This window comes from Natator depressus, chromosome 21 (genome assembly GCF_965152275.1).
Source record: "Natator depressus isolate rNatDep1 chromosome 21, rNatDep2.hap1, whole genome shotgun sequence".
Taxonomy (NCBI): Eukaryota; Metazoa; Chordata; order Testudines; family Cheloniidae; genus Natator; species Natator depressus.
The window spans coordinates 5,696,565-5,720,357 of record NC_134254.1 but is presented as its reverse complement, the minus strand read 5'-3'; the positions used below and the strand labels follow the sequence as shown (position 1 = coordinate 5,720,357).

Here is a 23,793-nt window from a genome sequence, read left to right as displayed (position 1 = left end):
ATGGGATTTGGAAGGAAGAACTGAAATGAGCCTCAAAGGGACTTGGCTCTGTCTTGGGTCCAGACTAAGAGAATTTTGTATGAAATAGACTGCTGGCCTCAGCCAAATGTGTGTATTTTGGGTTGAAAATATTCACCCCTCCCTTCTCTGGTAATATTTAATTTATTTTCCTTTTACTCTGTGATGCTGACGAAAGGGGCCGGAGTGACAGTGCTGGCGATTGAAGCTCGCTCTTTATTCGGATTTTGCATGGCCCTTATAACTGCCCCTATTCGCTGAGCAAGGGATAATGTCCCATCTGTGTGCTGATGCCTCTGTGGAGTTGTGGCGTTTTTTTGTGATGTGGGCATCTGTTTGCTAGGAAGTGGATTGAGACACCCCCCCCCCCCCGCCCCCGCCCCAGTGCCTTAGAGGTGAAAGGCTCTGTGTCTTGTTATTAACACCTTAGGCCAGCCAGTCCCTTTCAAACTTAAACCTGCTACTTCTGATTCCTGTTTGTTTCCAACAGGAAATTACATCACAAACGCCAGAAGGGAGGGATGGGCTCGATCGGTGCATTTTAGCCGTAGAAACATCTTGTTTCATGTCCTCCTGTCTGTCTGTCTTGCACCTCTCTCCTGGCACCCTGGCTAGTTACACCAGGTAACCTGCTAGCTCCATAACTCCTCAGGATCTGCATTGCCAAAACACACTGCCTAACCGGGAACTGATTTATCTGTCGGCCATTCTCTTTCCTGTCCCCATGGAGGAGCCTCCATGTATCAGATACAGCTTTCCTGGAGCATGTCACATGGCCAGCTGCATGCATTCACTTGTTAAATGCCTGTACCATGACTCAGTGAAAAGTGTTTGTGGTGTTTTCCTTTCCCAACAGCACAGTGATCCACTTACCCCATCACCTGCCTAAGAGAAGCCCTGCTGGATGCCTCATCCAGAGTCCCATCTCCCCATCCCTCCCTCCTCTCCAAGGTCCAAATAGATGCAAACAGAACATTGGTATCAGGAATTAAAAATGACATGAGATTAACAAGGCACTGTTTCTAGAGTCCCCATTTCCATCCTCCCGCATTTGATGTAATTTCACAGTAGCAGTTGGGAGGAAATATGGCAGAATGACCATGCTTGTGTGGGATGGGTCCAAATCTCAAAGGGACGGCCCTCCTAAAGGAGGAATGCTTGGAAGGTATTAGATGAGCCTGAGCTGCACAGATCACACTTGGATTGGAAGGATCCCAAAGCTGTAGGGTGATTGGGCGCAAGGAGCCAAGACAACAACTACAGAGGGTCCTGTCTTTCCTTTTCAAATGCTCTGTCCTTCTAATCTGCTTTCTAATCTGCTTTCTCCCCTGAGGAAATTGGCAATGATTCTGAGTGAGGAAACCTTGCAGCCCTGGAAGGGTAACAGCTTTGTGCCAAGGTTATATTTCATCTTAGGGTTTTTGTAAGGCCTCTCTTCTCTTAACCCTGTCGCATTCAGTGGTGGGATTTGTCAGTGTGTCCAGTTGGCACTGAAGAGTCCATGAACGTCTCTGAATCAGACTCGCTCATGTCTCTGCAGCCCATATAATCCTACATAAAAGGGGTTCTTGCTAACCATGTGCTGAAGCTGTATTTTCTGTGCACCCAGCTGAAACCTTGAGACCCCTTGGAAAGGAATGGCTTGCAAATGGCTTAAGCGTGCAGAGTGATGGGAGGTGAAATGCAATAGACAGCCTGGGGAAAAGGGAAGGGAGGTGGACGCACAGAGGAGAATTCTCCATTCTCTTCTCTCGTGGCTGAGCCCTCTTGCAGGAAGAGACCAGCCCCAAACCGACCATAATGAGGCAATTTTGTAGCTTTTTTCCACCTGGGGGGAAGTGGGGGCTGAATATGGTTCTTGCAAAAGTTTCTGCCTGAGGAAGGAAATAGAAAGGGGCTGTGGAAGCACAGCCAGAGGACACCCATTCCTGATGGTTACAACTGATGGACTAAGCTCTAGTCACTCCTGTTGCTGCACAACACACACAGGACTTGGACGCTCCTTCCAGCATCCTTTGGCTTGAGGCTTTTGTTGCTCAGGTAGTGAGGTTTGGTAGCCCTCCCCCACCCACCACATGTCCCCAGTAATGTGTCAGCTGGTCTTGTTCTCCTTATTGCTCTATAAATAACCAGCTGACACAACTGGTTGCTTATAGCCCTTCAGTATCTCTCTGAGTTGCCCCGCCTTCCTCGCTGCACACTCCCCTCTCCGGGGGCGGGGGGGGGGGGGTTTCATTAGCTCTGATTTGTGTTCTCGTTTGGTTTTCCCCTGGCCGCCATGTCCTCTCCGGTTTGGATGGTTTCTCTGAAGAAGTTTGACTCGTACCCTCCTGTTTTCATGCCACTTCTGAAACTCCTGTCTTTTTCCCTTGCTGAGGAATAGCCCAGGGTCAACATTTAGGGCTTGGTCCTAGCGCAGCTACTCCATGTATGGACAAGGGTAAGATGGGGGAGTGCATCAGTCTGACCTTGTGTTAATGGGACCTCAATCAGTGCAAACACAAGCTTGCCCTTGTTTCCACATAGGGGTCAGCATCACTACAGCTACACCAATTGCTGACTATCCAAAGCATAGGGAAAGCTTTACCTTCCCAGGGCTGACCAACCTCCCTTTGCCACTGCGATCAGAGAGTAGCTTGCACACTGGAAGTGTTTGTCATCACAGTTGCGTGGTGCGATGGGTCAAAGCCCCAATGTGAGCCATTTGGGGTCGATGGACTCTGAATGGGTCAGTGCCGCATGGTATAATTGAGTCTAATAACTTTGGTAAGACAAACAGATTAGGGCTTTTTGAATAGGGTAGTGAATGCAGAATAGAAGAGAAGAGACTACAGAACATGGGCCACTGTTGCTTAGCATCCCCTTCTCTCTAGCCTGGGCCACAAAGCAAGGTCAGTTCTATCAGTCCATACCTTTGCTAGTAGCATTATGGTGGGAGGCTGGGATAAGGCCTTCCCTTGAAGCGATCACCTGGTGTTACTCGCTGTTGGAGCCAGATGCAAGTTTGTTCTAATCTCCTGGTGACACTGTGTTCTCTGAAGTCAGGAGCTATTTGTGCACTCTGAAGAGGGGACTCTCCCATGTATAATAAGAGTAAAGAACTTGACAGATGCAGTGGGTGTCCTCCTTCCTGTGACTCAGGAAAATCCAGGAGTTGTCACTGAGTTTCTTTGACGCTGCAAAAATTGTTTTGTCTGCTGCATGATCAGGACACTTTCACTTACCTACTTCGCTGCCAGTTTGTAATAGGCAACAGACCAGAGTGGCTTGTTTGCAGTAGAACTAGTCTTATGAAAATCCTGAAATATATATGGAGTCTCATTCCTCCTAGCTCAAATGCTACGTAGAGCGACCATTTGTATTGTGGTCGTGCATGGTCATCGACCAGGACCCCAGTGTGCGAGGCACTGTACTGATGTAGAACAAAGAAATGGTCCTTGCCGCCAAAGAGTTTATAATGTAGTCCTGCAACCGGTTCCAGTGAGTAATGACAGTGGCTGCTGTGGTTAGCTGGCTAGCTCAAATGGAGAAGATCTCTAACCCTAACCCAGTTTAAAAGTACTTGTCTATAGTAATCTCTCTGTCTCGACCCAGAATGAACAGGATGGGGTTTAGAGTTGAATCTGCTGCTGCAATGAACTCTACCTCTTCAGCCTTTTTTGGAGGTGCGTGAGAGGGTCAACAGGGGGATTTTTTAGGGTGGCATGATTCCCAATTAATCCATTTCTGACTGGAGAATTCTCACCGTTTAATAACTGAAAGCACGGAGCAGTGACACCACAATCCACCCACTTCTCTGCTCAGATTTCTACACCTCATGTGGGATGTTCATTATGTCAGGCAAAGTGTTAAGGGTGACCGTGCCTGTTTGTCTCTCTTGATCCATACCATGTTCATCACGTTGCTGGAGCATAGCATGATGAATCTTCTAAAATAACAGAAGTGCTTACAGTCTCAGAAGAGTGCCCTGACTCGGACACCCTAGGCTGCAAAGGCTGTGTATTTCCCTGCCTTTCTTTATCTTCCTAACTCAGGGAGCATCCCAACAGCAACACCTTTGGCTGTTTTTCAAATGGTATCCTCAGCGGGTGTCTGTTGGGAGTTCTGTTTGGCCAGCAGGACGGTGGCTGTGATGTGAGAGTTGAATGGCAGGGGAAGAGCTTTGTTGTTTGGTCATTGCTTACTTTTCTGTAACACCTCTTATCCCAGAGAGTCCTGAAGTGTTTTCACGGGTGGTGTGTATAGAGATGTAGCCTCCACATGGGTGGAAATGGAATAAGCATTCTGCTGCAGCAAAGCCTACTCTGGAGGGATTTTTTAGGAGTTAGAGAGGAAGGGGAGTAACTTGCCCAGCTGGAAGTGCATGCAGACGGCAGGTTGGCAGGCAGTAATTGCTGGAGTTGGTGGTGTGTGTGTGAACCTGGGCATACCTCAAACTGGATTCTTTAAAAGTCGCATGTAGTTGATTTGGACTGATTGCAAGTCCTGTTGGATCTTTCTGTTCTTGGTCCTTGCTGCATTTATTGTGCCGTCACTTGGCCTATGTTCCATCCTAGCCTTCAGAAAACCACTCCTCAGCAATACACCTCAAACCCACTGCTCGCTTAGGGGTGGATTCTGCCACTCTCCTTATGCTGATTAGTGCTAGACATCCCACTGAAATGGGAGGGACTGTTTGTGAATGAAGCAAGGCAGTACTCCGTGTAAGAAAGTGTGACAGAGTCTGGGCTTTATAATGAGGATATCTGTACCAGTGTAGGTATAGCAGCGCTTACTCAGGGCGAAGTGTCTGGTGCAAGCCCTGTATAAGACCAGTGCAGGGTGTGCTATGCTTGGGGTTTGCACTGTTGTAGCCCTGATGTGACTAGATGAGCCTAGCTACACCTGCACTAATATCTCCAGTATACATGTGTCTTTAATCTTCCCTGCACCCCCACCCCGCCTTCCCCCACCCCCCCACTTCTTTTTTCTTCCTCCCAAGCCACGTCCTCTCAAAGTTCTGCAACCCAACCCACCACCTTTTGGGAAGAACAGGAATGAGTCAGCCTCCAAAATCCCCGTCAGTAGACTTTTTTAAGCAGTCTGAATGGGATGATCCTGAACCACATCCCTGGGCCTGAATAGTCCAGAATTTTTTTGATCAGAAACTTGCAGTTCAGGCCGATCTCCTACATAACCATAATCCGCCCACCCCCACCCCTCCCAACCCTGCAGTTTGTTTTCACTGTGAAACAGTGAGTCACTGGAGACTATTAGTGCTGCCTCCATGTTGCCCTTTACCTGATTTGATCTATTCATTCAGTTTCACAATCCCTCCCCTCCCTCCCTCTCACTTGCTGCCCCCTCTGATTACGTTTCTTGCAAGTTGTTGCTCACAGGTTGTGGCCTCGCTGGCTTGTGTGCTTTTCTCCTGCGTCTCAGGAAAGCGCTCTTGATTACCTGGTCGGAAGCTTGGTGTGCATTTTATTTTTAGCAAGGTAGGGAAAATAAAATGTGCCAGGAATATTGGATGCACTTGGGAGGCAGGGGTGGTTCCCCCCTGCCCTCCTCCCCCCAATGACGTGAGTTCCCTAAGCAGAGGCAGGTTGGGCGGAAGTGATGCCTTGTTGACACAAACCGTTTCAATGCTCAGGCCCAGGTTTGGCTGTGCAGGGAAGGGGAATGAGGGCCTCTGGCAGGTGGCTCCGGTTTAAGCTCAGGCTTTCTCTCTCGCTGTCTGCCTTTGTGCTTTTGGAGAGGGCTTTTGTTCCTATCTGAAAGGACCAAATAGCGGCCCACATCTGTCATTCTAGGAAATCGGCCATTTGGGCGTGTTTGAATAAATACTCGGCAGATGCCCTGCTTGGCCGAGGGCTGGCTGAGGGATCAGAGACCTGCTGCATCCCACGTGTATCTAAGGGAAGGGCCTGCATGCAATTTTACGGCCTGGCAGCTGCTGGCTGGAGAGAAGAGCATCACCGATAGATGTGCTGGCGAGAAGGTGCTCCTCTCCAGGCTTCACCCAGCGTAAATGCACGGCAGCAGGCTCTTACGCTGCCAGTCATTTGGAGGATTTCAGAACTGGCAGGAGGCAGCATCCATCAGGGTGGGTTGCTCGCAGTCGCCTTTTCTTTTTTATTCTGGCAGCGCTTAGTGGCCCCGGCTGAAATCCAGGCTCCACTGGGGCGGTCCCTGCGCCAAATAGCTTACAGTCTAAACAGACCGGATGGGAGGGGGAACCAGAGGCCCAGGGAGGGGTAGTGGCTCACTGGAGGTCAGCCAGCCAGTTGGTAGCAAAACTGGGACTAGAACACCAGGGTGGTACCCTATCCATTAGACCACGCTGCCTCTTAGGCAGGTGCGGCAAGTGGGGTGGTGAGTGCACTTGCTTTGCAGTCAGTGGCAGGTGATGCTCACCATTCAGGGAAGCCCGGACCCTATGATGTGCAGTGGGGATTCTTTACTAGCACGGGAGGTGTAAGTGGCTCTTCAGAGGCCACGTGAAAGGAGGCAGAATTATCTTGTGGGCTAGGCATTAGGAAATCTGGGTTCTGCAATGAACTCACCCTGGTTCACACACGCTGAGTTTGTGGTAGAGTTCCATCACCTCTGTCTCCCCGTCCCCATCAGTAAAATGGGGATATTTACCTACCGGCTTTACCCACAAGATCTGGAAAGCTAAACCTAGTGTCTTCCTGCAGCCAACTCCTCGATAGGCTTTTGAGCACCTCTGTCCATTTTAAGTCTCAAGGCGGGAAACTTTTAATTCCTAGTTTTATGCAAATACTGCTTTGAATGTATGTCCAGGGTGCTGGAAAGGGCAGAGACTGAGTTTCTTATACAGAGCTGAAGAGTCTTCACCAACCATGGGCGCAGCCAGCTTCTTAAAACAGTGTGTCCTTGGCCCTAAGCTGTCTCCAGTTTTTGCAGGGTACCAGAAGATTGTGCAACCATTGTGACTCAGGGCCGCTTCCTGTTTAAGTGATCATTCGGCCTCCAGGATGCGGACTTCCTTATGAAAGCATTCTCATGCAACAGCTGCATTTCTCTCTGTCCACTTCGGGTTTCCCTTCTCCGCTGCCTCATTGTGAAATTGTCTACTAGCTCTGCACTGTGGTGACAGGTGACGAGATTCTTAACTGTATGATATTGTGGTCAGTGTCTGGAGCTTTCTGTAGCAGTATTGCTATAAAAATATAGAACCGCAAGCCCCATTTGCCATACGTAATCAGAGGGGCTAGATTTTTTTTAAATTAATGGAATAGTGATCTTCAGTATTCCTACCTCTCGGACAGTGGACTACAAGATGCTTTTGAGAAAGGTGCAAGGAACTCCCCCTTGGACAATGGTGGAATAATTTCCCTGCACAGGAAATTAGTTCTACAGGTTGTCTACAGTGGGTATAAAGTACCAACTTGTTAGTTCTCAGTTTCACGGAAGGTCTCCTTATTCTTGTGTTATATGGGAAGGTGAATAGAAGCATCCACACGAGATCATCCTGTTCATTACTTTGTATACTTCTGTCATGTCCCCTCCGATTCATCTCCTCACTAAGTTATAAACAATCCCATTCTTTTCAATCTCTTCTCTTATGGAGATCTCACTATGCCTCTAATCACTCTTTGAACTACCCTTGCTGTTCCTACATCCTTGAGAGAGACCAAAGCTGAACAATGTTCCATATAAGGATGTACCTCGGGGGTCGGGTGACCAGATGTCCTGTTTTTAAAGGGACAGTCCCATTTTTGGGAACTTTTTCTTATATAGGTGCCTCTCTCCCCTGCTGTCCCATTTTTTCCCCAGTTGCTCTGAGGTAAATATTATTTATATTACAGGAGGGTGGGGGAGGGCTGTTTTGCCACAAACTGTATATTCCTTGCACCAAGAGATCAGAGAGAGAGAAGGTGGGCAGGGAAACAGAGGCGCCAAGAGGTGAAATGACAGCGGGTCAGTGGTGGAGCTGGAAATTGAACCAAGGGGACCTGGTGCCCAGTCAAATGCATTAGCAGTGTTCTTCATCCTATTCCGTATGCAAGCTAGCATTTTAGGGCTGGGTTTTCCTGACTGCTGCTGCACATTGCGATGGTTTTCATTCGTCTGTCTATCCACAGTGACACCCAGGGCTTTCTCTTGAGTGGTTACAATTCATTTAGAACCCAAGAATGTGGCTGCGTGATTCAAATTCTTCCTTCCAATGTGTGACCGTTTGCATTTGTCAACACCACGTCCTGTGCTGTCATGCTGCCCATGGTCTAAGGTAGGCTGTGAATTGGCTGTTCCTGAATAACTTTAAGGCTGTGGCTACACTGGCACTTTACAGCGCTGCAGCTTCTCAGCTAATCCCCTCGTGGAGGTGGAGAAGCAGGAGCGCTGGGAGAGCTCTCTCCCAGCGCTGGCGCGTGACCACACTCGCATTTCAAAGCGCTGCTGCGGGAGCGCTCTCGCAGCAGAAGCGCTTTGAAGTTTCGAGGGTAGCCATGCCCTATGTGTAGATGCTCTTACTCCAGAATAACGGTGCCTTGTCCCTGCTGGCAGTAATCCAGTAGATTAACTCCATGTGTAGATAAGCCATGAGATGCCTCTGAAGTTCCTCACGGTCTTGTAAAGACTTGACTAACCTAAATAACTTCTTATCGGCAAAGTTTTGCCACTTCACTGTTTACCCTGTGATACAAAACAAATGAATACAGAGTGTGACCTTTTCTCTAAAGCAACACCAGAGTGATGAAATTGCTGACTAACCGACCTGGAACTTGCCTCATTCACAATCTGTGAAAACTCAGACAAAGGACTTATCAGGTTCCCCGTGAGTCTTCTTTTCTCAGAACTAACCAGGCCCAGTGTTTTTAAACCTTTCCTCATAGGTCACATTTTCTAAGCCTTTGATAATTTTTGTAGCTCTCCTCTGGACTCTCTTCAGTTTGTCCACATCAAAACTGTGGTGTCCAAACCTGGAAACAGTTCTGCAGCTGAGGCCTCGCCAGTGCTGAGTAGAGCCGCATAATTACCTCCCATGTCTTACATACAACACTCCTCTCAATATTGATCCTTTTTTCAACTGCATCACATTGTTGAGTCATATTTCGGCTTGGCAGAATTTGACTGATGATTTGTAATTTTGCTGGTTAATATCAATGTTTGTTTTTAAAACGTCTTTAAAATATATTTTTTTTAATTTTTAATTGTGGGAAATTATGAGGGGTCAAACTATGGGGGTCAGACAATTGTTTAATGACAGTAGATGCTGAGATTCAAAAAGTCAAAGCTTTATAACTGTTAGAACACAAATTGTCACCATCACACCTCAAAATACACAAAGTAAATATTGTTAAATGAAAAAAGAACAGGAAGACTTGTGGCACCTTAGAGACTAACCAGTTTATCTGAGCATAAGCTTTCGTGCTCAAATAAATTGGTTAGTCTCTAAGGTGCCACAAGTCCTCCTGTTCTTTTTGCAAATACAGACTAACACGGCTGCTGCTCTGAAACCTGTCGTTGTTAAATGAGACTCTAAATACTCCAGCAGCATTTTTCTCACCTCACCTATCTGTACATTTCAGTGATTACCGATGGAAATATTTTTTGCCACTTTTTGTGTGAACAGTGATATTGACATTTAATGACACTTACCAAGAAAAATCAAATCCTTTTAAGCCTATTCAAATTCAGTTTGTGATCCACTGTAACTTCCAGATCTTTTTCAGCAGTACTACTGCTGAGCCAGTTATTCTGGGCAGTGTTGTAGCCATGTTGGTTCCAAGGTATGAGAGCGACAAGATAGGTAAGAAAATATATAATATAGTACAATATAATATAATCTAAATATGCCAGTTATTCACCATTTGGTGGTGGTTGTTTGCACTTGTCTTTATTGATTTTCATCATGTTAGTTTCAGACCAATTCTCCAATTTGTCAAGGACGTTTTGAATTCTAATCCTGCCCTCCAAAGTGCTAGCATGGTGTGGGAGGGCGCATATTTTATAGGCGTACTCTCCACTCCACTTTCCAAACCATTCATGAAAATATTGAATGGTACCAGACGCAGGGCTGGCCCTTGTAGAACCTTGCTAGATACAGCCTCCCAGTTTGACAGTGAACAATTGATAACTACTCAGTCTTTCACCCAGTTTTTCACCCATCTTACAGTCAGTTCATCTAGACCAGTGATACTCAGATTGAGGCTTTGGAGCTGCAAGTGGCTCTTTAATGTGTCTCCTGCAGCTCTTTACAGCACATGATATTAAAACACGGTGTGATCTGAATTATTAACCAGTCAAAGCTATTCACCAATCGGGATGCTTTTCCTATGTAATTAACCAATTGTAGAATACTTGGTCAGTCGTCTTGCTGTGAGAATAAAATATAAATAAATACGAAATGAAACCATGAATTCACACTGCTGTGGCTCTTCAGCATAATGCTGATTGCTAATTTGGCTCCTGTGCCACTGAGGTCTGAACTAGGCCACACTTCTCTAGTTTCCCACATGATATTCTCATAAGCAATGTGTCTCAAGCCTTACTAAAATCAAGATATCATGTCTGCTACTTCTCCCTATCCAGTAGGCCAGTCATGCTGTCAAAGAAGGAAATTAGGTTGGTTTAACATGATTTGTTCTTGCCAAATCCATGTCGGCTGTTTAACCTCTAGGAGCTTACGAACTGATTGTTTAATTTATTCAAGTATTTTTCCTAGTATCAGAGTTAGGCTGGCCGACCTATAATTCCCCAGGCCCTCTTCGTTCTCCTTTTTAAAGACAGGTACTATGTTGGCCCTTCTCTGGTCCTCTGGGACCTCACCCATCCTCTGACTTCTCAACAATAATTGCTAAGGTTCAGAGATGCTTCAGCTAGTTGTTTAAATAACATGAATACTTCTAACTTACCTAAATATACTTTTAACCTCTTCTTGTCCTCTGAGGGCTTGTGTTCCTTTCTCCCTTGTTGTTAATATTAATTGCGTTGAGTGTCTGGTCACCACTAAATTTCAGTGAAGACTGAAGCAAAATAGGCATTAAACACCTCAGTCTTTTTAATGTATCTGTTATTAGCTCGCCTTGCCTCCGAGTAGAGGACCTACACTTTCCTTTGTCTTTCTCTCACTCCTAATGTATTTAAAGATTCTCTTCTTACTGCCTTTTGTGTTCCTTGCTATGTGTAACTCATTTTTTTGTGCCGTAGCCTTTCTGATTTTGTCTCACCTGCTCATGATATTCTTTTGTACTCATCCTTTGCAATTTGTCCATGTTTCCACTTTTTGTAGGAATCCTTTTTTATTTTCAGGTCATTAAAGAACTCCTGATGGAGCCATATTGACCTCTTACTATTCTTCCTAGCTGTCCTTCGCATTGGGATAGTTTGCTGTTGTGCCTTTAATATTATCTTCTTGAGAAACTGTCTGCTCTCCTGAACTCCTTTAGCCCTCGGATTTTTCTTCCTCTAGGGCCTTACCTACCAGTTCTCCAAAGCTGTTACTTTACTTTTTGGATTTCCATTTTCCGTATTCTGCTACTCTCACTCCTTCCTTTCCATTGAATCATGAAATGTATGATTTTATGATCGTTTTCACCTGAATTGCCTTCCACCTCGGGATTCACAACCAATTCCTCCGTGTTGGTCAGAATCAAGTCGAAAATGGCTGTTACCGTGGTTACTGTCTAACTGTCTGAAACAAAAAGTTGGCTCCAATACAGTCCAAGTACGTGTCTTGATATTTGCCATATTACTTTTCCAACAGATGTCTGGGCAGTGCAAGTCCCCCATTATTACCAGCTCTTGTGTTTTGGATATTTCTGTTATTTGTTCTAGAAATGTCTCGTCCATCTCCTTCCCCTCATTTGTTGGTCTATAGTAGACCCTGACATCTCCACTGATTTCCCCCCCCCCCATTTATTTTCTCCCACAGACTTTAAACTGGTTTGCCTCTCATCACCCTTGGACCTCAGAACAAACGGATATATTCTTGACGTATAATGCAACACCTCCCTTTTTTTCCTTTCTGTCTTTCCTGAACAAGCCATACCCCTCTATACCAATATTCCAATTAGGAGATTTGTCACCCTTCCCCTCCCCCACCCCCCCAAGTGTCTGTTATGCCAGTTAAGTCATAATTTAGCTTATGTACTAATACTTCCAGTTCTTCCTGGAATACGCTGTGATAGTTGTTTCCAAAGCTGCATATTTAGCCATCCCTGCCTAGCCATCAAGCACGTGCTTAGGTTTAAATGCATGAGTAGGTCCATTGACTTGAGTGACTTCATGTGGTTCAGGGTTTGCTGGATCAGGTCAGAGGGCTGAGTGCTTGCTCTCTTCATTTCGAATATATATCAGAGCCTACATCTTAAACCCAATATTCCAATTGTGGACATTCTGGAACCATCTGGAGGTGCCCCCTCTTCCCTGCTATGCAATGCAACACTCTGTTTATGCATTCCAAAATCCCATGGGCCTATATTTTGGTGTGCATGTCCATCAATTGCTTTCTGTGTATCTCCCTCGCACGGAATACCTTCACTTCAGAACATTCCCCCTCAGATGTATTCGCTTGGTTTCCCTCTCTGGCCTTCATTTCCTGCCTGTATTTGTAACCTCTCTTGGGCTCCCTTTATGCATTATTTTCACCATTCTCCCTGACGTTTGCATCTCCTCAGTGAATTTCATTAGTGTCCAGTTGGCGCTCTCTTCCGGATCATTAACAAAGCTGTCCCACATGGCCTGTGCTCACATCCATCCCTTTGGCTCCCTGCTAGACTCGTTTCTCCCCATCCCTTTCCCTGCAACTCTGTGTGCTGCAGTTCCGTGGTTGGTCACCATCAGCCAGTTTGGAACTCCGTGTAGCAGAACTCAGATTATGCCCAAGTCATTTGAATACGCCTCTCAATTATCATGTCGGGAAATCTCTTTGATTTCCTCTCTCGGCTGATTTCTCAGCTGAAGAGCAAACTAGTCTTTACTAATGTGTAAAGTATGTTGAGTTAATTGGCAATTGGTTAACTTGAGGTAAAGTCTAGCAAAGGCAAGCCTCTGAGGCCTTGTCTTCACTCTGAAAAAAGGTGTGTTCTTACCTCATTTTAGCAACTATGAGGTAAAATCCAAGTGAATACAGGCAGTTTGCAGTTCTCACATGTTAGCAGGTCTAGGTAAACCTTTGCCTCCCCCCGCCCCCGCTGAGATTCAGCAGGAAGCCAGAGTGTTAGGTAGGCAATCAGGAGCAAGGTAGCAAATCAGAGGCTTGTTCTGTTCCCAGATGGGACAAGAAATGCCTGCCCCTCAGTTGCCAGTGCTGTGAATGGAAGGTGTAAAACCCTCCAGAAATCTGGGAATGTCTTAAAGTGTCCAGAATGTGATTGACACCTCCCCCATGCCCCGCCAAATACCAACACCTTTCACTACACCAGCCTTCACAGCCCTCTGCCCCTCAGACCCAGTTTGTCCCAGGGCCTCCATTGCAACCTGTATTTGCAATGGGTCTTAACCTCACACCCAGTCTGCCCCTCGCCTAGCAATGTGTTCACAGTGAAATTGCGACTGTCAGTGGCATTTCACTTGTCAACTCTCCAGTCAGGGTCTTTTCGTTCCCGCATGTGTGTGTAAAGCGGACCTTAGGACAGATTTCCCTTCTGCTTGGCTGATCCACTTCTCTGTGCAAATCATGTGTGCTGTTCTTGGGGGATGGGGCGTGGGATCAGTGTAACCTATGAATGGGTTGCTGCGGGGTGCTGGGGGGGGGGAGGGAGAGAGAGAATTTTGGAGCATCAAAGTTTGTGGAATTGGTGGAAACTTCCTGGATGAGTCCTGGCGTGATTCATGGCAAATCACAGCCTGAGGAGGAGGTGAGACTGAGTCAGTGCAGTGGTGTCTGAGTATGTACACTTAATTTCCTAATACTGTTGTGTGTAATCCCAGCTGCCTGTCTTCTCTGGTATCCTTCCCACCTGCCTAGATTTCAGTGCAAAGAGAATTGCAAAGGCTTCAGCCTGTGCCTGAAATGCACGGTGGAGGTCTGGTGAGAAGGGGCCGGGTGGGATCTGCACTGTTCTTGTAGGGACGCTGGCTTTTAAGAACCCTGCTCAAAATCTGGTTGTCGGGTAAGTGCCGAGCTAATGCAGGACGCCCCTTCTGGGCGCCATGTTCATAGCTGGGAGTTGGGGAGGGGGCTGATACTTTTCTATCACAACCATCTGGGCAGACCCAGATTGCTTTGCTGTTCTGTGAAGTACAGGAGGGACTGTGACGGTCGTTGGCAATAAGTGATGCGGGAGGCACGCAGACAGACTAGCGGGAGAAAAGATCGCTGCTGAGCATGCTGAGAGGCCAGGGTGGCATGTGGAGAGGCCTGTATTTTGTCTAGTAGCAGCCTGGTCCAGCCTGTGTGCAGAGCTCCAGGTGTAACACCAGACTGGATCCCTCCTGGAATCTTACGCTCTGCCTCCAGTCCCGCTCATCATTCTAAACATGGCCAGCTGGAAGGAACTGGAGCAACTGGCTAGGTGTGATGTGTGGGCTTCTCAACTACCTCTGCAAGAGAGCCAGGGTTGGCCTCTGATTAGATTTTTGCAACGGTGCAGTGAACCAACAGCTCCTTTTGGAATCACGGGCGCTGCGAGCACTCGGCCCCTGTGGAAACCAGGCTCTGAAGCTCCCATTGCCAAGCGGCCCGCTAAATAAATGTGGTTGGGAAGGCTGAGCTGTTCGGTGGTCTCGAAGCTCAGACAATGGCGCTTATTTAAGCGTCCAGCATCTAGCTTGAGGATTTCAGTGAAGCTAGCAAGTATATTTAGCTTGGTGTGTAACTAATTTCTTTCATGCTGCCTAATGGCTCCTGAGGGATCTAAACTGAGCCAATAAAGAGACAGTATCAGCAAAAGCCATCTGCTTCACACTGTGTGTGTGTCTGTGTGTGTTTTTGTGTGACAATGACAGGTAAGCCATTGCTTTACTCTACCACCTAATGCTGACAAAGGATGCACTTCTCCATCCCCATCTTTTGTTCTTTCCAGAAGTACATATTTTCTAGATGAGGAAGGGGATGGCTTAGTGGTTAAGGCACTGGACTGAGACTCAGAGCTGGGGGCTTGGTTCCCAGCTCCGCTACTGATTCCTTGCGTGACCATGGACAAGTGACTTAAATTTTTTCTGTCTCAAGTTCCCCATCTGTAAAGTGGGGATAATGATAGAGAGGTTGTGAGGATACATTCATTCATGCCTGGGAGGCACTCAAATGCTGCAGCACTGGGGTCGTATACCTAGATAGAAACCAGGAACCTAATTTGTTTTTGATTAAGTGGTGTAGGAATCTGCATTATATTAGAGATGAACATGATGAGAAAATTCCTGTAAGTATGGTGAATTTCAAGGCACTCATCTGTCGCTGGGATGATGTCTTTTGCTGTCCTGCTTTTATCCCACAGACCACTCCTTTTAAAGAGCACATCTCTTGTCGTCCTTTGCTGCTACTTTTTTCCCCATTGCTGTCCAATATTTCATTCCCCACCCATGTATCTGGCACAATTTTAGCATAATCAAAATAGCTGCATTTTTTTCTCCTTTGAACACTGCTGGGATGGGATGCATCTGGTGGGATGGGCTGAATAATTTTGCAGCGTCTTCCTTACTCATTGTGTCTAATTAGGAGCCTATTGCTGGAAGTCCCTATTGGAGCTGGAGTGAAGTTAGCACAGGGATTTCCCCACTTGAATCCTTTGAGGCTGCTAGTTGGCCAAGAAGCGTTACTTGTGCTAGCAGTGGTTTGAGGCCAAACCCCTGAGGGATTCTTGTGGATCTCCTAAAATAGAACCATTTTTGACGAGGATGGGCTTCCTGGCTTGCTTCTCTTTAAACTAGCTGTTGCCACACCGGTTGACGTACCAGGAAGTCCTTCAAGCTCCCACTCCCCAGCTCTCTTCCCACCCCAGATTTGAAGATGCCTTCAAAGATGATGCAGGATAGCAAAGAAAATGAATATTCTTGATGTGAGGAGTGCATGAGTGTCTCTTTCATAGTGTCTTCTGTGTAATGGGTATAAGTTACTGAAACTGTGGGTTTTGCTTAGAGACCTTTTCAGTTTTCAAGTGTATTTCAGCAAACACTTGTTTCTGTCCATCTGTCTCTATTTTCTTTCCTACTTTTGTTTTTAAACCTTCTTCAAAATATTTTGTGTATACATAAAAGCATCTTCACTTTGCTAATCAGCCTCCTCCTCCTTCCCCGGTTGACTGCTTCAGTGGGGCCGCAATCCAGAGTTTTACAAGGGAGTTTTGCTTCCCTGGTGTGACTAAACTGCAGCATGGAACACTAGCCTTGGATGTCTCTGATGGTATGTGGCAAGGTGACCAGCAAGATATTTGTATGTCTTTTATACCTTAGATGCTTTCCTGCAATGGTAGAAAAGGAAAAATAGAGTAAAAAATGAGGGTGTTGTCTAACTGGGTCTTGGATATTTATGGAGGCAATAGGTTGTAAGTAGTCTCGCAAAACACAAGCATGGAAGTCCACACATTTAGTTGAAGGCCTTGATTTAAATTTCGTTTGGTCCCAAAGTATGACCTGACCTTCCGCTTTTATTTTTAAAATGGAGCTTCAGAGGTCAATTTATGAGAACGAGAGTGCTGTGCTGTTTCTTTTGATACAAAGCTGAATGTTGCACACAGGAATGCAAAAAAACAGGTTTACCCCTTTTGACTCCAGTGAGGTTCAATGGGACATGGGCATTTGGGGGGAAGGATGGATCAGGAAAAACGAATGTTGTGCTAAAAATTAAAATAACGGTCCTTCCTAAATAGGGACATTCCGTACTATACTGAAAAAAATCCCACCCCTCCTGAAGGAGCAAACACCAGCTGTCCAGCACCTCCACTAGCAAACCAGTACGACTTTGGTGCCATTCACAAATAAGTTCCTGATTTCCTCTTCCAGCCAAGGGCTTTCTCTAAACCATGATGTTCATGAAGAAACTGGTGACCCTCTGTCTTTTCTCAGACCATTGTGGCTGTAGAATGATTATATTTTCAGCCTCTGCTCTGCAGCACTGCCCTTGTCCTCTATCAAGGAGATGCTTTCATAACTCCAGGATCCAATTACTGCACGTCATGCCTGCCTTTCTGGTACGGCTTCAAGGTTGTTCGACAGTAACTTCTTATATCAGAGTTTAGGGAAACTTGCTGGTCCGGCTTTGTGCAGCCTGCTCTGAGAGGATGGGAGTGAACGCCTGTTCCAAATCCTATTGGTAGCTTCAGAGGAATGTTCCAGACTGGAACATGATTGACTTTCATTGTCCAGGTCGGACATTGTAAATGTATGGCATGGAAGGTGCAGTACTGGTATCTACCAGTCCCTTCCTATAAAGAGGATCGTGGCTCCTGGCCCTGGAATTCACCTACCTCGATAGCAAGTGAATGTCAAATGCCACTCTGGATAGCTGGACAGTCACCTGCCTTTTTGCTCATACTGAAGAGACTCCCACACCTGATGTTAAAGCTCTTGAGAGTCTTCCCCTGCCAAATTTCCCCATCTGTGAACAAGAAGAATTAATAATTTTATTAAGATGATGTTCAAAATAAAAAAAAAGGGCACAGAGTTTAAGCATAGAAGTTTCTGGTTATCAGGCAATAACGTACAGATTATCAAGGGGTGTGAAGTTCGGTTTAGGATCGGGTGGCGTAAGGGATACATAATCTGCAATATCCCCGATTGGGGGTAAAAGGTTAACGGGTCAAAGTACAGACATTGAGATATGAGGGTATGTTGTTTATATAATGCCCATGTTCAGGTGTGGAGTATAATGAGTGGATACGATGATGAGGATGGATTTACCCTCATTTGGTGAGATTTAATGTTCAGTGAGTTTATGGTTCCAGTTCATTTGGTCCAATGGAAAAAGTCTCTCAGTCCCTTTCTCGTAGTTGATGCACGATGTTGTTCCGGCTCACGCCTCCTGGTGCTGTCGGTGGCCGGTGATGTGTTCGATGTAGATGTCCCTGAACCATCGGATGGTGTCCGAGACCAGGAGGCGCCACGTGAGCCGTGCGTAGCATCAACCGATCCCACAGGTCCGCAGCACTACCCTTCCCCCCACCCCCTTTTGAGCCTCCGATGAAAGGCTCTGGGTAAGAGCCTATGCAGCTCTGAACCTTGCTCCTCAAGCATTCACTCACAAAGTCTCCTTGTGAAGTAGGCAACATCCCCATTTTACAGATGAATAAACCAAGGGTTGGAGAGGTGAAGTGACTTACTAAAGGCTATGGTGGTTTTAGAAATCTGGAGCTTGGCTCCAAGCTTTGCTACAACCCAGTGGATCATATGACCTCGCCTCCAGTTATACCAGGGTAGAGGTGATGTGGGTGTCTGTCTCTTAAAGTTGGAGGCTCCACTGTCTGCCTAATTGTCCGAGGATATGAGTAAATTAAAGCTCTAGCTAGGGATGCTCTAGCAATAGCCAGCTTATGTTTTTAGCTCGGGGGGTCCCTAGTTCGGTCCCCCATGTGTCTGCCAAGGTGGCAGCCATCATATTGGCATTGCCAAGAAAACTTGGAAGGGGTGGGGGAGAGAGAGTTGGGGAAGGAAGAGAGATAAATTATCTGTTAATGTTTATTTTTTATTTTTTATTTTTGCCCTGGGTGGGGAGGGTTTGGTTGTCTTCCTGAGACTTATTGTACCTTTCATCTTATCTGATGCCCTTTGATATAGTCTGGCAAGGGCCTCTTGTCAAGTGATTCTAAAACCTCCTAGGGTTTGCTTTGTCATTGCTGCTTCCTGCTTTTGGGGGTTTTGCTCAGCAGACAGCTCTGTGGGCGGTCGGCTTTCCCCAATAGTTTTGGGAGCTGCAACCTGTCAGGCCTGTCAGCCCATCAATGAGCTTTTCCTGCTGTTTTCCAGTGTAGAGACACTGTGTGTGTGTGTGTGCGCGTGTGCGCAGGAATTTGAATTCCCCAGCTTTTGGAGGAGCACATTCTGTGTCCTTCCACAGCCCCAAGGCCGGAGGATTTCGCTCTCCTCACCAGGGCCCTGAGGCTGGAGGAGTTCTGTGTCCCTGCTGATTATTGGGGGGCCCTGTGCCCATGCTTTCCCCCCTGGAGTATGCCCCTGTGTGTGTGTATCTGATTGTCTGAAGTTGGGTGACTGTCTTGTTCTCTGATGATTTACAGATTTCTCTGGGGCTGTTTGTCACTGCAGCACTCCCTGTTTATGGCTCTTTTTAAAAACTGGATGTGCCTCTGTTGTAAACACTAGCCATAAAAATACTTCCTGCACCCAGTAAATTGGATCAGTCTTCTGTACCTTGGAGGTCATTTTTAGAACAACTTGTTCTGCATATTCCAACTGTCTTTCTTACTCACTATTTCCCACTGTTGAATCTCATGCCGATTGGAGTAAAGCAGAAGTGAGTAAAAGCAATTCATGCTTCAGAGACCATTAAACTGAGCTTAGGGAAGGGAATCGGGAGATGGTGGGAGCGCTCCAATGTTTGTGAGTTGATTTGAAAAAGGAGGAGAGAGCAGCTGAATTCTGCCAAACATTGCTTCCTTCATTCAAACAAAGGTTTGAAGTGCAAGAGAGAGAAGGTTGTTCTGTGCCACTGTGCGCATGGGGCATAGAGACCCCCATTGCTGAGACAGTATACTGAGTGCTGATGCTTGGTGCATGCCATCAAGACCAATTCCATGTGCTGTGCTGGTTGTCTCTAGTCTTATCTCAGCCCTGGGGAGTCAGCAAACTAGAATGTGTTCCCCATGTGTCTTCATCCTTGTAGATGGGCAGGGCAGGGCAGGCTGGAGTCCTTGCTAACTTAAATACCGTGGGGATATTATGAAGATGATCGAGATCCCCTTGGATTCCCCGGTTATCGCTTCCCACTTGACATATCAGGAGTGTGATCTTAGCAAAGCCCTAGTTTAGAAAGGGAACCAGAGATGACAGAGGTGGAAAAAGCTGAAGTGAAAATAGCTGCTTCCTGTAGGGTTTTTACTGCAAATTGTCATTCTTCATATTGGTTATCTTCCTCTTTGCTATTCCTCTACTCCTCTTTCCCCAAACTCTGAGTTAGGAAAGTTACTCCTCACACCAGCCGTTCTCTTCAAAGTTGTGTTTCGAAGGCTTGTATCTTGGTCGCAAACCCTCCTGCAACCTAAAGCATCCTAACCCTGGAGGTGAGCAGTTCCTGTGGTCAGTGGGTGCTGCTGAAACACAGGAGTGGGCAGTGATCAGTTAACCCTTTCTGTACCCTGACCTAACACAAAGGGTTCGCCTCCCGCCAGCCTGCTCAAGGTCAAACAGGAAGTACAAATATTGCCCCAGCTGTAGGCTGCAAATTAAGGACATGGGGGGGTGCTTCCTAATCAACACACCTGAACACACTAGGCACCGTGTCCAAGTGATCAGAGCATGCTGTGGGCGACAGCAAAATATTTTTGATTCACACTTGATACAGCAGCATAAATAGTGACGAGGGAGCAATGGATAAGGCACCGGGCTAGAACCTGGGAGACCTGGGTTCAAGTCACAGCTCTGCCTTACTGACCTGTAGGGTGACCTGTGGCAAGCTATTTTGCCAAGTGGTATTTTTATAAAATGCGTTGATACAAGTATGTATATATAAAAGCTCTGTACCTGCTAGGGGGTGATGGTTTTATTAATTGCACCGAGCCTGCACCCAAGGGTTTCAAAATACTTAAGATTGTGAATGATTTTAATCGTCTGAGTGTAGGGTATTATGGTCCCTGTTTGTTAATGTGAGGGGAAACGGATCCCCACGGCAATTAGTGGAACTCCTCCTGCCATGTGCTGAGCTGGGGATGGAACCCAGTGACGTGTCGTTCCATATTCTTTATGAAAATATGGACTGTAAAAGAGCTTAGTCTTCCCGTGAACTTGTGGGTCAGCCTGTGAAGAATGGCTACGAGGGTCCTACAGAGTCAGGTGGTCTTGTCACCTGATACTGAAACATTACCTGGGACTTCTTATAACATTCCACTGTAAGGGAAGGGGGTTCAAACTAGGAAACAAAGGGCTCCTGCCTTATGCAAATCCTATTTAACGGTAGGGAGTGAGGTAATCCTGGTGTCAGTTCTCCCCTGCTACTGCTGGAAACAACGAAGAGTGAACTGGGGGAAAGAACTGAACCCAGGCTGGAAGGGCATCTGGCCTGTGAAGAAGATTTAGAACCACATTTAGGTTGAGAACTCACACGTGACCAGTTTCTTTAGTGTATTAAGCTTAGTTTGCGTGCTGTGTTTTATTTTCTTAGTAATCTGCCTTGTTCTGTCTGCTACCTCCTTAACTACTTAAAATACACCTGTTATAGTTAATACATTTATTTCTGGTTTATAATATAACCCAGTTTATGTGATTTTTAACTGCAGGGGCTGAGAATTTGTGCATACCCTCTTCCACATTGAGGGAAGAGGTGAATATAATACATCTTTGGATCTGCACTCCAAGGGAGGTGGACATCTGAGTGCTGGAGCAAGTCCCTTAAATCGAGTATTCTCAGAGAGGCGTGTGAGTTAGTTAGTTAGTTAGTTAAGGTTTTAAGAGCCTGGCTCAGCAAGACCGGTAAAAGGGGGCCCATGCTGGCAGAACAGGTAGACTCAGTGGTATCTCAGCACATCAAGTGACTTCCCAAAGAGTCCAGCCCGTCACACCCAGATCTCCTGACTCCCAGCCCTGCCTCTTATGGAAAAATTATCCTGTAGAATGTAACATATCTACAGGCTTCTTTGCAGTGTCATTGTAACCATGTTGCTCCCAGGATATTCGAGAGACAAGGTGGGTTAGGGAATATCTTTTATTGGAGCAACTTTTGTTGGTGAAAGAGACAAGCTTTTGAGCTACCCAGAGCTCTTCTTCAGACCTGTAAGCTCAAAAGCTCATCTCTTTCACCTGCAGAAGTTGGTCCAATAAAAAATATTTCCTCACCCACCTTGCATTCTAAAAGGTTGTTGAAACATCCGATGGAAACTAATCATTGGATCCGCTCTGTAGAATTTTGTAAAATAACTAAAAATAGAAGGGATCTAATTCTTGATCAAATCCTATAAGTTTGCAGCGTAATCTCCATAGAAACCCACTGGCTTCATCCGCTTAAATGCCACAGGACTTTACAATACGATGTACTGTAACTACAAGACTACCCTTCCTTTCTGCACTTGGGTTGCACCCCTACCCGCCAATGCAGAACAAAGACAGAAATGCTTTTATGTCTCTCCATCCCTGGGTGTTAGACTTGCTCTGTCTTTTTCCCTTTACCCAGGCTGTAAAACACACATCACTGGTAAAAGGAGAGTGGGGCAATGGCATAGCATGCTTCTCTCCTCTTCTCCCATCCCCCTGTCCTCACGATCTATTATTAATTTATCTTTGCATTCTAGTAGAATCTGAGGCCCCAGCTGAGATGGGGGCCCTGTTGTGCTAGGGGCCGTGTACGCACCTGGTGAGACAGTCCCTTCCCTGAAGATCTAACAGTATAAATAGACAAGAGGGTCAAAGAGAGGCACAGAGAGGGGAAGTGAATTGCCCATGATCACACAGTAGGCCATCTCTGGAAACTGAACCCAGATCTCCTGACTCCTAGTCCAGTGCCCTACCTACCAGAGCAGTGATATTCAGACTGAGGCTTGAGAGCTGCAAGTGGGTCTTTAATATGTCTCCTGTGGCTCTTTGAAGCACCTGATATTAAGACAATGTGTGAGTTAGTTATTAACCAATCAGGATGCTTTTACGAGGTTATTAACCCATTGTAGAATACTTGATCAGTCATTTTGCTGTGAGAGATATATGTCAATGGTAAATGAAACCGTGAGTTCACATTACTGAGGCTCTTTTGGATAATGTTGATTGTTAATCTGGCACCTGAACCACTGAGGTTTATCTCTCCCCCCCCCCCCCCCCCCCCCCCCGCGCTGTTCCTCAGACGGGTCTTGTCAACTGCTGGAAATGGCCCACTTTGATTATCACTACAAAAGGTCGCCCCCCCTCTCCCCCCCGCTCTCCTGCTGGTAATAGCTCATCTTACCTGATCACTCTCGTTACAGCGTGTATGGTAACACCCATTGTTTCACGTTCTCTGTGTATATAAATCTCCCCACTGTATTTTCCACTGAATGCATCCGATGAAGTGAGCTGTAGCTCACGAAAGCTTATGCTCAGATAAATTTGTTAGTCTCTAAGGTGCCACAAGTCCTCCTTTCCTTTTTGCAGATACAGACTAACACGGCTGCTACTCTGAAACCGAGATCTGAGTGTCACTGCCTGAGATCTTTCCTCGGTTTCATCAGAATTGTTACTGGTGGGTGGGAGTGTGCTCAGGTGGCAGCCTGGAGACTAATGGAAGCTCTCTGCCTGGGTTTGCTATTCGTCACCTGACGTGCACGTTCAGAATGCACTGGGGTAAGTGGCCCGGGGAAGAGGCATGAGACGTGACACTAAGAATAGGAATGATAACAGCACTGAAACTCATTAGCAAGTTTCCTGCCCTTTCTGGGTCCAGTTACAGCCAGCGGGGTAAGGAGGGAATGAGTCCCCTGCTGTCTCCTTACCCCCACACTCCCGAAGTGTTGAAAGGCGGAGCTGATTCTGAAGGACGATGTAAATGCCAACTGTGTTAGACTCTCTCATGCTTGAAAGTGGGCTGGAGAGGGGAGGTCTAATGCTGCATGCTGGGTGCTCCGCTTGAGGTGGGGCACTGGCTGGGGGCTCGTGGTTCTGATGGTGATGGCTCTCACTGTTGGGAGCATGGGGAAGGAGGATGGAGAGGAGACGCTGCCTCCCGAGAGAGGGTGTATGTGGGATGCAAGGGGGGCA

The 23,793-nt window shown here is 46.5% G+C and overlaps 1 protein-coding gene across 3 annotated transcripts in view; it reads left to right on the top strand.

Moving 5' to 3' along the window:
* MAPKAPK2 (MAPK activated protein kinase 2) overlaps window positions 1-23,793 on the top strand; it is a 71,809-nt gene that overhangs the window by 26,869 nt on the left and 21,147 nt on the right. The window contains exon 1 of one of the 3 annotated variants that reach the window (XM_074936106.1): window positions 6,014-6,103. The exons of the other annotated variants lie outside the window; for them this stretch is intronic. Within the exon in view, the coding sequence (XP_074792207.1) occupies window positions 6,029-6,103 (75 nt within the window). The 5' untranslated portion in view covers window positions 6,014-6,028. Of the gene's footprint in view, window positions 1-6,013; window positions 6,104-23,793 lie in introns of those variants that run through there. 3 annotated transcript variants of the gene reach the window in all.